Source organism: Nannospalax galili, unplaced genomic scaffold (genome assembly GCF_000622305.1).
Source record: "Nannospalax galili isolate Female #2095 unplaced genomic scaffold, S.galili_v1.0 scaffold933, whole genome shotgun sequence".
Lineage (NCBI taxonomy): Eukaryota > Metazoa > Chordata > Mammalia > Rodentia > Spalacidae > Nannospalax > Nannospalax galili.
In genome coordinates, this window is record NW_008333281.1 from 1489281 (window position 1) to 1503912 (window position 14632).

Sequence of the window (14632 nt, forward strand, 5' to 3'; positions counted from 1 at the left end):
TAGACCAGGCTGTCCTTGAACTCACAGAGATCTGCCTGCCTCTGCCTCCCAAGTGTTGGGATTAAAGGCATGAGCCACCATGCCTGGCAATATTATTTTTATTATTTTTACTTTATGTGTATAAGTGTATTGCCTGCATGTGTGTAAGTGCACCCGTGTCGTGCAGTGCCTGTGGAGGTCAGAAGAGGGTGTTGAATCCCCTGGAACTGGAGTTATGGATGGTTTTTAGCTACCATGTGGGTGCTGGGATTTGAACCCAAGTCTTCTGCAAGAGCAGCCAGTGCTCCTAACCAGTCTCTCCAGTCCCAGGCTTTTTTTTTTTTTTTTTTTTAAGTGGATCCTGGGGGTCAAACTCAGGTCCTCATGCTTATAAGGCAAATATTTTACAGACTGAGCCATGTTCCCCGCCCACAAAGAACTTCCTTTTTTATACTCTATTGCAACACTGGAGACACATATGCTGAAGAACGCCTTTTCCTTGGCCCTCTGAAATTCCCATTTACCAGGGCACCTTGAGTCTCTGGCACATCTGGCAAAGTGTGCACCATGGGGAAGTGTTCCTGCTTCTCTGCTCCACTCTCTCCCTCTGCAAATAGGTTTGGGGGGAGGATTGAGGAAATTAATGCTATTTACTTATCACTTCGCATGGTGCCTGGTGTGTGGCAAGGAACATCACTGTTTGTCGTGAGTGTGCATACTTACCTCAGTCACCTACACAGGGTTCCTCCTGGAGGGTCAGGGCAGCCCAGAGAACTGAAGCTCTTTATCTTGAAGCGCATCCACCATACCACAGGTGGTACCCATTCAAGAACACCCAGGATCAATATTTACAGAATGAGCGCCCACCCTGCCCTTCCTGGCTAGGACCCCTGGTGTACAAAGCAGGACACCGTGTTCCTACCTGATCCAGGTATTTCTTCCACACTGGTTCTGCGTTGTCAGCAACAAACTCGTTCCAGCCATGGACCAGCCTGCGCTGGGTCACGGCGAACTCTGACAGGCCGCTGTCCAGGTCCACCTGAAAGGAGACAGCAGGTACAGAGGGAGGTCGACAATCGGCTTGGCCAGGGCCTAAGAGCCAAGTCAGAGGTCCCAGCCTAGAGCTGCCCACTTCTAGGAGGTGACTAGGAAAATGGGCTTGTCCATCAAGGAGAAGACACTGGCTTAAAGGCCCCAGTGGGGGTGACAGAGAGCTGTGCGGGGGGGCTGGCAGCAGTTGGGGGGAGGCTGGAGCAACTCCAGATGCCTTTGAATAGGGAAGGAAGATCAAATAAGGTCTTACTGTGTATCCCTGGCTGGCTTGGAACTCCGTGTAGCTGAGGCTGGCCTCAAACTCAGAGATCCGCCCACCTCTGACGCTACTGCTAGGGTTAAAGGCTGTGCTACCACGCCCAGCTGGTAATTTTCTATACAGGGAAAATGCCTCGGCCAGGAAAAAGGTGCTTCCTCCTCCCCTCCCGATGCCATTGAGCAGGACCTGAGAACCTTCCCAACACCTTCATGTGGTAACATGCACCTTTAAATTTTTTTGAATTTATTTTTATGTGTACGAGTATTTTTCCTGAATATACACAGTTTGTGCATGCAGTGCCCATGGAGCCCAGAAGAGGGTGTCAGATCCCCTGGAATTGGAGTTACAGATGGTTGTGAGCCGCCATGTGGGTGCTGGGAACTGAACCCAGGTCCTCTCCACGAACAGCCAGTGCTCTTAACCATTGAGCCAGCTTTCCAGCCCTAATGTGCACCTTTTTACTGATGTATTATTTGCTTTGCCAAAGCATGATGGTTATGAGTACACATATATGTACACATGTGTGCACACATGTGGTATATTTGCTTTATTTTCTAAGTAAGCCAGAGGCATGAAGCCAGCATCATCCTGTGACCCTGTGGTGGCTTGAATGAGAATGTCCCCCATAGGCTCCAAGTATTTGGAAATTTTGTCCCCAGTTGGTGGTGCTGTTTGGGGAGGTCTTAGAAGGTGTGGCCATGCTGGAGGAAGCACGTCACTGGGGGTGGGCTTAGAGAGTTCTTAAGCCTTGCCAGATCTCCAGTTGCTCTCTGTTTCCTTATGCCTGCTTGAAGATGTAGAGCTTAGCTTCTGCTCCTCCTCCAGCCACCTCTGCCACCATGCCTGCCCGCCAAAACGGACTGCAATTCCCCTGGAACCGTGAGCTCAAATAAATTCTTCCTTTCATAAATTGCTCTAGTCAGTGTTTCTATCGCAGCAACAGAAAAGTGACTAATACAGGCCCCAAGGATTCCTGGGCTGGGACTGTCTCTTCTGCCCCGCTCTGGAATTCTAATTTCCTTGGGGAACTTGTGAGCCTGATGTCAGTCACTGGAAGCGCCTCAGATTGTAGAATTGTGGGAACTGGGCATGGTCAGGGTTTTGGCTCTGATACTGGGGGAGCCCTGGGCTGCACGGCTCCCTGACTGCACAGCTCCCCACCCCAGGACAGCAGATGGAAGAACGTTTGGCCCGTAGTGGGGACCCAAGCAGTGCTAGCTCCAGTGACAACAGAACTTTTGAGATTTTGCTTCAAAATGTGAGCCGCTCTTCGGGGATGGTCTTTGCAGCAATGATAATAAGAGGTTTGGGGACCTTGTGGTGCTTTTTCCTCATCTACAAAGTACCTCACAACCGCAACAGACCCCGTTACTGTTAATCTTGTCCACTTCACGGGATTCAGAATCACCACAGAGACACACCTCTGGGTGTGTCTGTGAGGGCATCTCCAGAGAGCTCTGACTGAGAAGACCCATCCTGAGTGTGGACAGCCCCATGCCATGGGCTGGGGACCGGGCTGAATACAGGAGAGAGTGAGCTGAGCACCAGCGTCCATCTCTCTCTGCTGACTGTGGATGTCATGTGACCAGCTGCCTCACCGCCCCCCACCTGGCCACGCCTTCCCTACCGTGATGGACTGCACCCTCAGACTGTGAGCCAGAATAAACCTTTCCTTCCCTTAAATTGCTTTTGTCAGATATTTCGTCACAGCAACAGAAAAGTACCAATACAGTCACAGATGCAATTCTTACATGAAAGGCTCTGGCCAGATCCTCCTTGCTGCATTTACAAGCTTCCCTGGGCGGCAGAGCTGTGACCGTCTTCTCTTTTTCAATGGCTTTCAACTCATTCTGTTCTTCAATCTGGAGAGAGAGAGAGAGAGAGAGAGAGAGAGAGAGAGGCTGCTAAGTACAAGGACATTTTGTTAAAGCACAGTACACATATGCAAAGTGTACATACCCCAATGCACACACACATCCACCCCCACAACCTGCCTCCACATCATCAGACAGATATGGCCAGTCCCCAAAACCTCCCTTACCAATCACCCAAGGTGGTTGTTCTGGTGTGAGCTCTAGAAATGATCACAAGAAGTGCACACTCTCCATGTGTGTTCTTTCACCTAGTGTCATTAGTGACAGCTGTGCATGATGTCACACGGGTTTCCACGGGGCTCAGCATTTCACCACACGGGGAGATCCCAACTCCTGTCCCTCCTCCCAGGGTGGACGCCTGGCTTCTTTCCATGGCCGTTACTGACGCTTCTGTTTGGAAGTTACCCCTTTCCTTTTTCTATTATTATTTTTAGTGCAAGTATAGTGTTTGTATGTGGTGTGCACGTGTGTGGAGGCCAGAGATAGACATTAGGGGTTTTCTTCTATCGCTCTCCACCTTTTGCTAATGGAGACAGGATCTCTCTCTGAACCCACAGCTCCCCATTAGGCCAGACTGCCTGGCCAGAGAGCTCTGAGGATTTATCTGGTTCTGTACCCCTGCCCCCAGGGACAGGGTTACAGATGTGTGTCATCACACTAGACTTATGCATGTATGCTGGGGATTCAAACATGGGGATCAGGTTCTTGTGTTTGCATGTCAAAGCACGTTACTGACTGAGCTCTCTCCAGTCCCATGAAACAAACTCCTGTAACAAGATCAGGACTTGCAGGAACGCTACAGTGGCGGGGGGGGGGGGGGGGGGGTTCATATTCAGAAGCCTGAGCCTTGAACCCTGGGAAGCCCTGCCAAATGGACACCCTGCTGTAAAGACACCTCCTGTGGCACTGTGTGGTATCACGCCCTACCTCTGTGAGGTGGAAGGGGAAGCTGAGTTCTGGAAGCCCAAGGATCTGTGCCAGGGGCTTGGGCCACATCCAACACCAGAGGCCCTGGAGGCTGTGAGAACAGAGGAGGCCAGGGGAGCAGGGCACGTAGGTGTTTACATCACTCTTCCTAGTGCTCTGATGCCAGGACGTGATAGTTCTCTCTTCCTTCTCCAGCGGGCCGTGGGAACCGGGAAGGAGGAAGGGAGAGAGGTGCCGACAACGTCCTCCTTTAGCCAGAACACAGAGTCCAAGTTCCTCTTCCCCTGATCCCCAGGCACTGCCCCCCTGACACAGAATTGCCCCATGCCTGGTTTGTCTACAAGACCCACTAACCACATCCGCTTCCTGGGATTCTCCTCCCTGAGCCAACAACCAGAGGGGGAGCGAGGATGCGGCTGCTCGCCAGCTCCGTCAGCTCCACGGTTCCGTGAGACTGCTCTTGGCTAATTTCTGTACAGAGATGCATGTCACTGGCTCTTGGGCTCTAGTTCCACCACCAATCCAGCCCTCATCTTGCTCAGCAGGGTGGGAAGCAGACCGGGGACCAGTACATTGCCCTTCCCTCTGAGTCTCGTTCTCTCTATCTGACTACTGTACAGCACTGACTCCTAATGAGTATCCAAGTGACTGCGGGGCATCATGCTTACACACACACATATGCACTTACACACACACACATATACACATATGCACTTACACATCCATACACATACACATAAGCTCACACGCATGTGCACATGCACACATAAATTACATGTTCATGCATGCATACCCACACACATACATGCACATATGCACACATACACATGCATACACACATGCACACACACACAGACACATGCATGCACACACATATACGCGCACACACCCTTGCCTGGAAACACTCCAGATCCAAGCTCTCTCTGGATAAACCCATCTCTAGATGTGGCTGCAGCTGATGTTGCCTGGCCCACCGCAATTAGGCAGCTCCCCGCTCCCAGCAGCCTTTGTAGCCACAGACTTGCTTCCCCGAGGATTAACATCTGCATAGCTCGTATAGTGGAATCACAAACTAGCTGACCTGTTCAGACTGTGTGCCTCCTTTGTGACCCCAGAGTACTGTTTGCCTGCAGCAAACACGATGCTCACGTGTGGGCCCCTCAGGCAGCAGTCCAGGACACAGGCTTCTCAGAGCTGCGTTCCCCCAGCAACAGGCTCAGGCTGGTGCTGAACCCAGTGGAGACTCCCCAGAGCGCCACAAAAGGCAAATGTGGCCCAGGGGAAGGTGTTGACTGAACAGGCATTCTTGGGCTCAGTGCAGAAGAGGTGTGCACACAGCAGGGCACAGCCTCGGCAGCCCACTCCAGGCCTGTCTGTCTGCCTGTCTGTCCAGCTCAGGGGATTCCAAGTTAATGTCATCAACTGAGACCCCAGGAGACTCTTTCCTGTCCTGGGGTAGATACCACATGTATTTCTCCAACGTTCCTGTTAAATCTGACCCCTGCCTCAGTTTCCTCCTCTGGATAGTGGAGATGTCGCAGCAGGGGCATCATGGATTTGCACTTGGCTGTAGATGTGAGTGCGGTGCCCGGTGCCAAGAAGCCCCGAGCACAGATCACGATGGGGATGTCGTGGTCCCCCCATTCAGAACACCAGGGTCCTGAACAGGACACCATGCTTAACACACCAGAGTACAGAGACCCAGTCACCTCAACTCCAGATGAGTCATCAGAAATTCCTCAGTGGTCCTGTGAGCCAGGGACAAGTCTGCTAAAAACCTTGGGCATGGTGGCATACATTTGCCATCCCAGCACCTGGGAGGCTAAGGCAGGAGGACTGAGTGTTCAAGGTCAGCATGAGTTATATAGCAAGACCCTGTCTTCAAAAGACAGAACAGCCAGGCGTGGTGGCGCACGCCTTTAATCCCTCTGGAGAGAGGCAGAGACGGGTGAATCTCTGTGAGATCAAGGCCAGCCTGGTCTACATAGTGAGTTCCAGGCCAGCTGGGGTTACAAGGAGACCCTGTCTCAAAAAGACCAAACAAATGATAAAAAGGGCTATTGTTTATCTGAAACATGTGTCTGGGTGCCCTGCAGTGACATTAAATATGAATTCAGCCAGGTGTGGTGGTACACGCCTTTAATCCCAGGACAGCTGGGGCTACAGGGAGACCCTGTCTCGAAAAGACCGAAAAAAAAAGAATTCAAGACACACGACTGTGTGGGTAGTAACCTGATGGGGTCACTGAACTCTGATGGAGATGGGGGGGGTGTCACAAGCTAAGGATGGTGAAAGATCTGCTATAGAGAAAGAAAAACCATCTTTGTATAACTTAGACGTGTCACAAGCTAAGGATGGCAGGTGGCCTCTGGGAGCTTGGGGAGAAGAGCTACCCTGGTCAGATTTTCACCCTTGAGACCCAGGTTGGACTCTGTCCTCCAAACTCCCAGGGAGTACATGGGTGTGGCTTGGAGCTATGGAAGTTGTGGTACTACATTAAAGCAACAATGAGGTCCTGGTGCCCCACCATCTGCTTGCCAAGTCCCAGACTCCAGCACCTCCCTGTACCCAGAGCCTCTGTGCTGTTCACCCACACATCTGCACCCCACACTGCACCATGGGCTGCAAGCTGTGAGGCAACTCATACAAGAGTACAGGCACAGGGCACGCAGACAGAAGGCGCTCCGACATGCTGTGGAAGGAAGATGGAGGCAGTCTCTGTGCTGACGAGGACTGAGGGAGGGGCAGGCTGGTCATGGCAGCAGGTGTGCAGCCAGCCTGGGGGAGGCAGTCCGCAAGTGCAGGTGCAGGACACAGGCAGGGAATGGCATTCACTGTGCAGGGCGCCCCTCCTGGGGATGGCCAGATAAAGGCCTATGCTGTGGCCTCTGCGACTGGCCCAAGTCTAGAGCCTTCTCTGCCTGAACAATGCTCTGTTGGTTCATTCTTTCTTTCCCTGGCTTCCTCCTGAGTGCAGAGAACTCTGTCTGCTACCAGAGAAACCAGACCCAGTTCCTGCTCTATGCCAAGAAATTACGCAAGCACGTTCACTGGGAATAATGAGGACTACCTCGACAAGGAAGGAACCAAGGGGGTAGAGGGAAGCCAGGGCCGATGTTTTCTTAAGATCCCAGGGTGAGAAAGAACTTTCTGAGTACAAGATAAAACTCAGATAAGGAACCACCTGAAGTTCCAGTGTAGAAAGAGGACTGGACCGTCTCCCACATAGCGGGAGCGCACACAGAATCCAAAGGTAAAACCTCTGCAGAAGACACCTATCCCTGAGAATGCCAAAGATGAAGGAAAAGACCATCCGCTCGTCTTTTTGTGAGAACTGGGCAAAATATAGACTAGGAGTTCACAGAGAGGGAGACGAAGCCCGTGATAAGCTCAAGGGTGTCTTACACGCTGGGTGCACTCAGAGGGGCCCAATCAGAACAGTCCCTGCTGCAGGGTACATGACACCATCCAAGCTGGAAACGTTCTGGTCATTTCCTGCTCAGATTTCCTTGTTACAAATGAGTCTGCTCAGTTGTACCACCTGGTACTGTTCATAACAGCTTAATGTTGGTGTCAACCCATGTGCCCATTGACAAGGGCTGGCAGGTTAACGGGGCCACCGTGACACGTGGCACAGTGCTGCTTCTGAAACATCAGGCAACCTTTCTGGGTCCTTGAATGGAAACGTTAATTATGCACTGGGGTACACCTACCACAGCCACGTGTGCAAATCTCACATACACCTGGATGGAGACACACATGTATGTACATCTGAGTGAGCACCCCCAGAACCGGAACAGAGCTTCCAGCTCCCAGCATCCCCGGCACCATGTTCTCACCCACTCACCACTTTCATGAAGGATTACACACTCAGGCTTCTACCCATGTGGATCTGCTCTGCCTGCTCTGGAAGCCCATAGAAGTGAAAACACACACAGGGACGCCAGGGCTGGCTTTTCTGGCCTCATATTATCATGTGCATGTATTGTATTTGTGAGATGTCTGTTTTCTCACCAATGACTGCCACTCACTGTCTGTTGCTACACGGAACCACAGGACTTGTTTGCATCACTACACCATAATCTATTAACCAATGACAGGCGGGGGCGGGGGCAAGTAGGATGGGTCCAGTCTGGGCTTTTATGTGGAATGGCTAGGTCTCAGGGCAGGTGTTCAGTTACAGTAGATGCTCACAGAGTTTTCCCAAGTGGTGGTACTGTTCATGAGAGATGGAGACAGGAAAGAGTTACCAGACACTGAGTAAGTCGGCCCCCAAAGAATATGGAAGATGTCCTTCTGGAAGAATCCACCAGACACTGGGAACTCAGCTTACCTTTGGCTTGGACACCAGGGGGCTAAAGGCAGGGACAGTGGGGGGTCGCTTTGTGCCTTCTTGTGTGTAGAATCTTAACCACAAGGGTCGTTGATTCAGAGGGTGTCCTGGCAGGTCTGGGGTCAAGGATGGAGACAGGGGACAGTCAGTACTGGCAGGTCTCGGGGCAGGGATGGAGAGAGGGGTCAGAGGCTTCCCTAGGAAGAGATGCTGAGATTCCACAAGACCTAGCTTGCTAGCGGAAGGAGCCCAGCAGGAAAAGCCTCCAGGAGGGAACAGTGTGGACAGAGGCCAGGCCCAGAGGACATGCTGACGGCAGAGAGCAGTCAGGAAGAGCCACAGATCCGAGCACCCTCAGGGAGGGAGGTCACCTCCCAGATCTTGAAGCCAGTTGAACAAAGAGGTGATGGTTTCCAGGTAGAAAACAGTTCCTAAAGGCAGCAAATAGGGCGGCTGTGGTCGGCAGGGCTGCCTGCCTCCGCTGGGCTCAAACCCAGCTCCCCACCTGCCCGCCAGGCCCCCCTCAGCAAATCCTGTGAGTTTCCTGTCCCTGCCATGGCTCCGCTAGCCAGCGCCTGTAGCTGAGATTACTCAGAGAACAGCCCCAGCCTTGCGTCAGGAGGTTCAGAGGCCCCTCGTGTGCTGAGATTGTACTGTGTGTGCCTGTTTCTGTGTACATGTGTATGTATGCAGTGTGTGCACATGTGTACATTTGTGTATGAGCGTGCATGTTATGCATATGTATATGTGCATGTATTGTATCTGTGCACACATGCGTATGTGTACACCCGTGTATGTGCAAGTGCTGCCTTGTGTGTGTTGTGTGTACATGGCATGTGCATGCAGGTAGTGTGTGCATGTATGTACACTTGTGTATGTTATGTGTGTATGTGTGCATGTGTTGTATCTCTGTGTACATATGCATGTGTGCATGAATATGTACACACGTTTATGTGCTGCATGTGTGCACGTGTGTACAGATGTATTGTGCATATATGTGTCTGTTGTTTATGTGCTGCGTGTGTACGTGCTGCATGTGTGCACGTGTGTACAGATGTATTGTGCATATATGTGTCTGTTGGTAGTGTGGCTTCAGGAAGTGTAAGCTCTCAGTAGGACACACTGAGCCCCACAAAGTGTGCATGCTGTTGAAGGGGAGACAGCTGGGCTGAGTGGCGGCCGACGCATGTAGGAAGCAACACGCAGTTGGCAAGGGGAGGGGTCTGCTCAGTGCAGAAGAGTGCTGATGGACATGGTGACCCGTGCTGTCCTTGTCAGTAAGGGCACAGGCAGCTGGCAGGGACTGCTCAAGGTTTATGGGATTGCAATTTATGGTTTTATGTGTGTACACAAGCCAAACATAGACCAGCAGTGTGTCCGTGTACAAACACATCCCATCTCCCCCTAGCAAAGAGAACCTAGCAATTGATTCTTGGCTTCACAACAGGGTTACCCAAGCAAAATTCGCACCCAGAACCCAGGAGATGGGGATGCTGCCCTGAGTGGGGAAGAGAGGGACGGGAGCAAGCCCAGCGTTTCCTCTTAGCTCAGCAAGATGGCCTGCTTCTGGGGGAGGCCAAGACGGCAGGGGCTGCAGGAGTGGCTTCCACAAGTCAGGGCAAGCTGAACAGAAAGCCAAGAGCGACCGACTGTCAACACAGCCACGTAGGAGTCCATATGTTCACACTGTGTGAATGACTCAACTGCTGGGGGTGGGAAGCTCTTCCTAGAGCAGACTGCTAGTGAATGCTGGGCGGTGGGATCAGAAAAATCAGGAAATCAGGGTGCTGCTATACCGTGATGGCAGCCGTGCCAGGTAAGTGTCATGCACACAGAGACAGAATGACACAGGAATGAGCAGCAGCAGCTCACACAAGTCTCTCAAGGAAATGCTCAGTCATCACAAATGGGTTTGCGCTGGCTTTTAAAGAAGAGAACCCAGGAAGACGCCACCTCAGTCAAGGGGTGAGAGCTGCCTCACCGGCAACAGGACAAGTAGTATGTCAAGGGGGTCAGGAGATGGCTCCGTCAGTAAAGTGCTTGCTGCACAAGCATGAGGACCTGAGTTCGATCCCTAGCACCCATGTAAAAGACAGGTGGGGTAGCATGCGCCTGTAACCCCAGTCCTGGGGAGGCAGAGATGGTAGATCTCGGGAGCTGGCTAGTCTACCCAAATTGGTAAGCTCCAGGTTCATTGAGACACCTTGCCTCAAAAATAAAGTGGAGGGAGGGAGTGGTGGCTGGGCAGTAAGAGTACTGGCTGCTCTTGCAGAGAACCTGGATTCAGTTCCCAGCACCTACATGTTGACTTATAACTGCCTATAACTCTAGTTCCAGGGGATCTGACCTCTTCTTCTGGCCTCTGCAGGCACTGTATGCACACATTACACATATATACATGCAGATGAACATTCATACTCATAAAATAAAAATAAATCTTTTGTTAAAAATGAAGTGGAGCCAGGCATGGTTGGGCAGGCCTTTAATCCCAGCAGTCAGGAGGCAGAGGCAGGTGGATCTCTGAGATCAGGCCAGCCTGGTCTACGTTGTGAGTTACAGACCAGCTGGGGCTACAGGGAGACCCTGTATCAAAACCACAAAAATAAAATAGAATAAAATAAAAATGAAGTGGAGAGCAGAGAGAAGATACCCACCAGCAACCTCTGGCCTCCATACGTGTGTGCACCCGTGCACAGACAATAAATATCGTCACATGCTTTCTGACTGTTCCCAGAGTAGGACCCACAGCACTGTCTCTACAAGGTCCCTCAGGAGAGCAGAACCCATGTCTAATCCTTAAGAAACTCTGGACAAGCCCAATTGGGGGGTGGGGTGGGGGACAGTCCACAAAGTTATGAGCTTGAAATCTTTAAGAACGCCAGGGACATGAAAGACCAGGACACTCCAAGGAACCCTCATGGCAGAGGACCAGGAAGGCTCCAGACCCTAGTGGATCCACAGGCCATCATCAGACACTAGTTGAATGTGTTCTGTGACTGGGTGATAGTCTTGCATGGACTGTAAGGGTTTTACTTAATTAGAAATTAAAGTCCTTAAGTGTTTTAGAGTGATGAAGCACCATGTCTGTAATTTGTGCCAAAATGGGGGTGACGAGGGTGAGGCGGCCAGTACGGTCACGTGTTAACCATGAGAGAGCTGGGCAAAGGACGGTCATGTCTGTTTAGTGACCTTCACGGGCTCCTTTGTAGCCGCAGTCCTGGCTTTCACTGACTGACCATATCTGGCCTAACACAGCTGCTAATTCTGCATGTCCTGGCTCCCCAGTCTGACCAAAAAGACGGGGTTAGATGTTGCTGTGCTCACTTCGTTGGAGGGGCAAGTGGAGGCCCAGGAAAGAAAGGCTTCACTGAAGGTCATGGTAGGCAGATTTTGAGTGAGGACTGGGTCTAAGGTCTCTGTTGGGCAGTGGACCCACCAGTCCATATCCCTGCCTCTCAGAGCCATTCTCACTGGGTTAGGTTATACAAGGCAGGGCCTTAATTGAGCCTGATTGACACAGAAGGTGGCTCCAGGAAGTGCCTCACCTGAGTTCCTGGAAGAGGAGTCGCACCTCTGGTCCCAGCTGCAGGCTCTGCCTGTCCCGAGGTCACCTTTGTGGGCCTCAGGGCAGGGTCAGCCTTTCAGGGCAGCTCTCTTCCAACCCTGGGGAAAACTGCCTGACTCTCCCTGTAACTCCAAGGCCAAAACGGGGGGGGGGGGACCCCCCCACACGACTGTCTCTGACCCTGTGCAGCAGCACTGGCCTCTGACCCCTGCTCTCAGCTTCAGTTGGCCCCAGATCTCTGACTGCAGGAAGGTGGGACCCACTTCCCAGGAGGAGACAGGATAACTGGATTACTCAGGTGAGAGTCACACAGGGAAGGAGGTGGCATTTGCATAAAATGCTTGTGAAACAGCAGTGTTTGCACTCTACCAAGAGAAATTTAGCCAGCAGCACAGCGAAGTCAAGCTTTAGAAGTCAGGCAGACCAGCCTCCAAATTCCCAGGTGGGCTGCCTGACCGCTGAGCCTCTGGCCTCTGGGGATTTTCTGAAGACAATCATCCTAATGTTGTGGTCTGTCTCCAAAGGGAACCAGCTAGGTGTCTGTGAGGAGGAGGCTAAACTCAGTTGGCTATGTTCCAGTGACAAGGGCCCAGGCCTCTGGGGAGGTTGGGCCAGCCTCAGGGAGGTGGACTGGGGATGACTCCACACAGATGAAGGAGCTGAGTGATAACAATTATCTACAAATAAAGAAGTAAGACGAAGATGGTTCAGTGGGTAGAGCACTTGCCTTGCAAGCCTAAAGACCTGAGTTGGATCCCCAGAATCCACATTTTAAAAAAAAAGCCGGGCTTGGTGGCATGTGTTTGTGATCCCAGAGCTAGGAGGGCAGGTAGGAGAAAGGTGGATCTGTGGGGCTTACTGACTACTTGGAAAATTCCAGGCTAGTAAGAGACTGTCTAAAAAAACCCCAAGGGGCTGGAGTGATTCAGTGGTTAAGGGCACTGGCTGCTCTTATAGAGGACCCAGGTTCAATTCCCAGCACCCACATGGTGGCTAACAACCATCTGTAACTCCAGTTCCAGGGGATCCGACGCCCTCTTCTGACCTTCATGGGCATTGCATGACAGGTGCACTTACATATATGCAGGCAATACACTCATATGCACAAAATAAAAATAATAAAATATTTTTTAAAAAACAAGATGCTTGAAGAATGGCATCCAAGGCTGTCCTCTCACTTCCACATACACAAGCACACACGTGTATATGCACCCAAGTACACACACACAGATACACATGAAGAACTATTGGCCTCACATGCCCCCCCTCACACATATGAATCGTTCCTTCCCACTGGGCATCTCTGATACATGTACAGTTTCTCTCTCATTGTACACAGTGGCAGATGCAGGCATGGCGGATGCAGGCGTGGGGAAGTGGAAGAAGTTACACGAGCCCTCACAGGAGCAAGTGGAATCTTCAGGCAGCAGCCTGGATCAGAGAATCTTGTAACACATCCCCACTGCCTTTAGAGCTGCGCAGAGAAGGGTCCAGAACACCTCTGCACACTGTAGGCCAACCACTGCACAGTGACAAACAGTGCTGGGGAGGGAAACAGATCCAAAGAGTGAGGAGAGCAGGGTGACACTGTGCATATTGCTACTGTGTTGGTTTATGAGAAAAGGAAGTCAGGTATAGAAAGGAAAAGACAGAGAGAAAGAGGTTGGGGGAGAGACGCGCCCTAGGTTAATAGCAACGAACGTTAGCAGAAGTCAATGAAAAATGAAGGAAAAACGCACTGAGATTCAATACACCAATACTTGGGGTCCTGGGGAGGACTATGAACCGTCCTTAACTCCAGTTCCAAGGGAATCCGAAGCCCTCTTCTGACCTCTGCAGCACTGCAGGACATGGGTGCACTCACATACATTCAGGCAATACACCCATACACATAAAATAAAAATAATAAATTAAAAATAAAAACCCACAACAAGGCTGGTGAGATGGCTCAGCAGGTCAAGGTGCCAGCCATGCAGGGGTTTTCAGAAACCAGAGAGAAGGTGACATTGAAGGAAACCAGGCACTGCCCACACCAAACAGGAGAAGACCCTGCATCCCCACTCCCTTCCAGGAAGCCTGCTGGGACTGCACCGGACCACAGCAGTAGCACTCAGGTGCTGTCTGCTTTCTGATGCCCCGCCTTCTCTCTGCCCATGTCCAGTGGTAATAACGTACTCCACAGTGTAATGATCTGACAGGTTATCTGTCCTCCCACCAGCCCTGAGCACCCTCCTCCGTAGGACGCTGTTCTCAATCTCCCACTCCTAGTGTCTATGAGAGACAGGGTCTCTGGCAGGTGGTGGTATCTAACCAATGAGAGGCTGCTGGTCCAGTGAAGCTGGAGCCATCAAGGCGTGCTGGGGCCCGAGGTCTGCGGCAGACCAGAGACCTCTGCTCATGTCCAGTGGTAATAACGTACTCCACAGTGTAATGATCCGACAGGTTATCTGTCCTCCCACCAGCCCTGAGCACCCTCCTCCATAGGACGCTGTTCTCAATCTCCCACTCCTAGTGTCTATGAGAGACAGGGTCTCTGGCAGGTGGTGGTATCTAACCAATGAGAGGCTGCTGGTCCAGTGAAGCTGGAGCCATCAAGGCGTGCTGGGGCCCGAGGTCTGCGGCAGACCAGAGACTGCACTGGA

General features: G+C 51.7%; 1 protein-coding gene across 1 annotated transcript in view; it reads right to left on the minus strand.

The window, feature by feature from the left end:
- Positions 1 to 14632, minus strand: part of Atp2c2 (ATPase secretory pathway Ca2+ transporting 2) — a 74354-nt gene that overhangs the window by 50656 nt on the left and 9066 nt on the right. The window contains exons 2-3 of the mRNA XM_008827911.3: positions 3043 to 3153; positions 902 to 1018 (exon numbers count right to left, since the gene is read on the minus strand). Of these exons, the coding sequence (XP_008826133.1) occupies positions 902 to 1018; positions 3043 to 3153 (228 nt within the window). The remainder of the gene's footprint in view (positions 1 to 901; positions 1019 to 3042; positions 3154 to 14632) is intronic.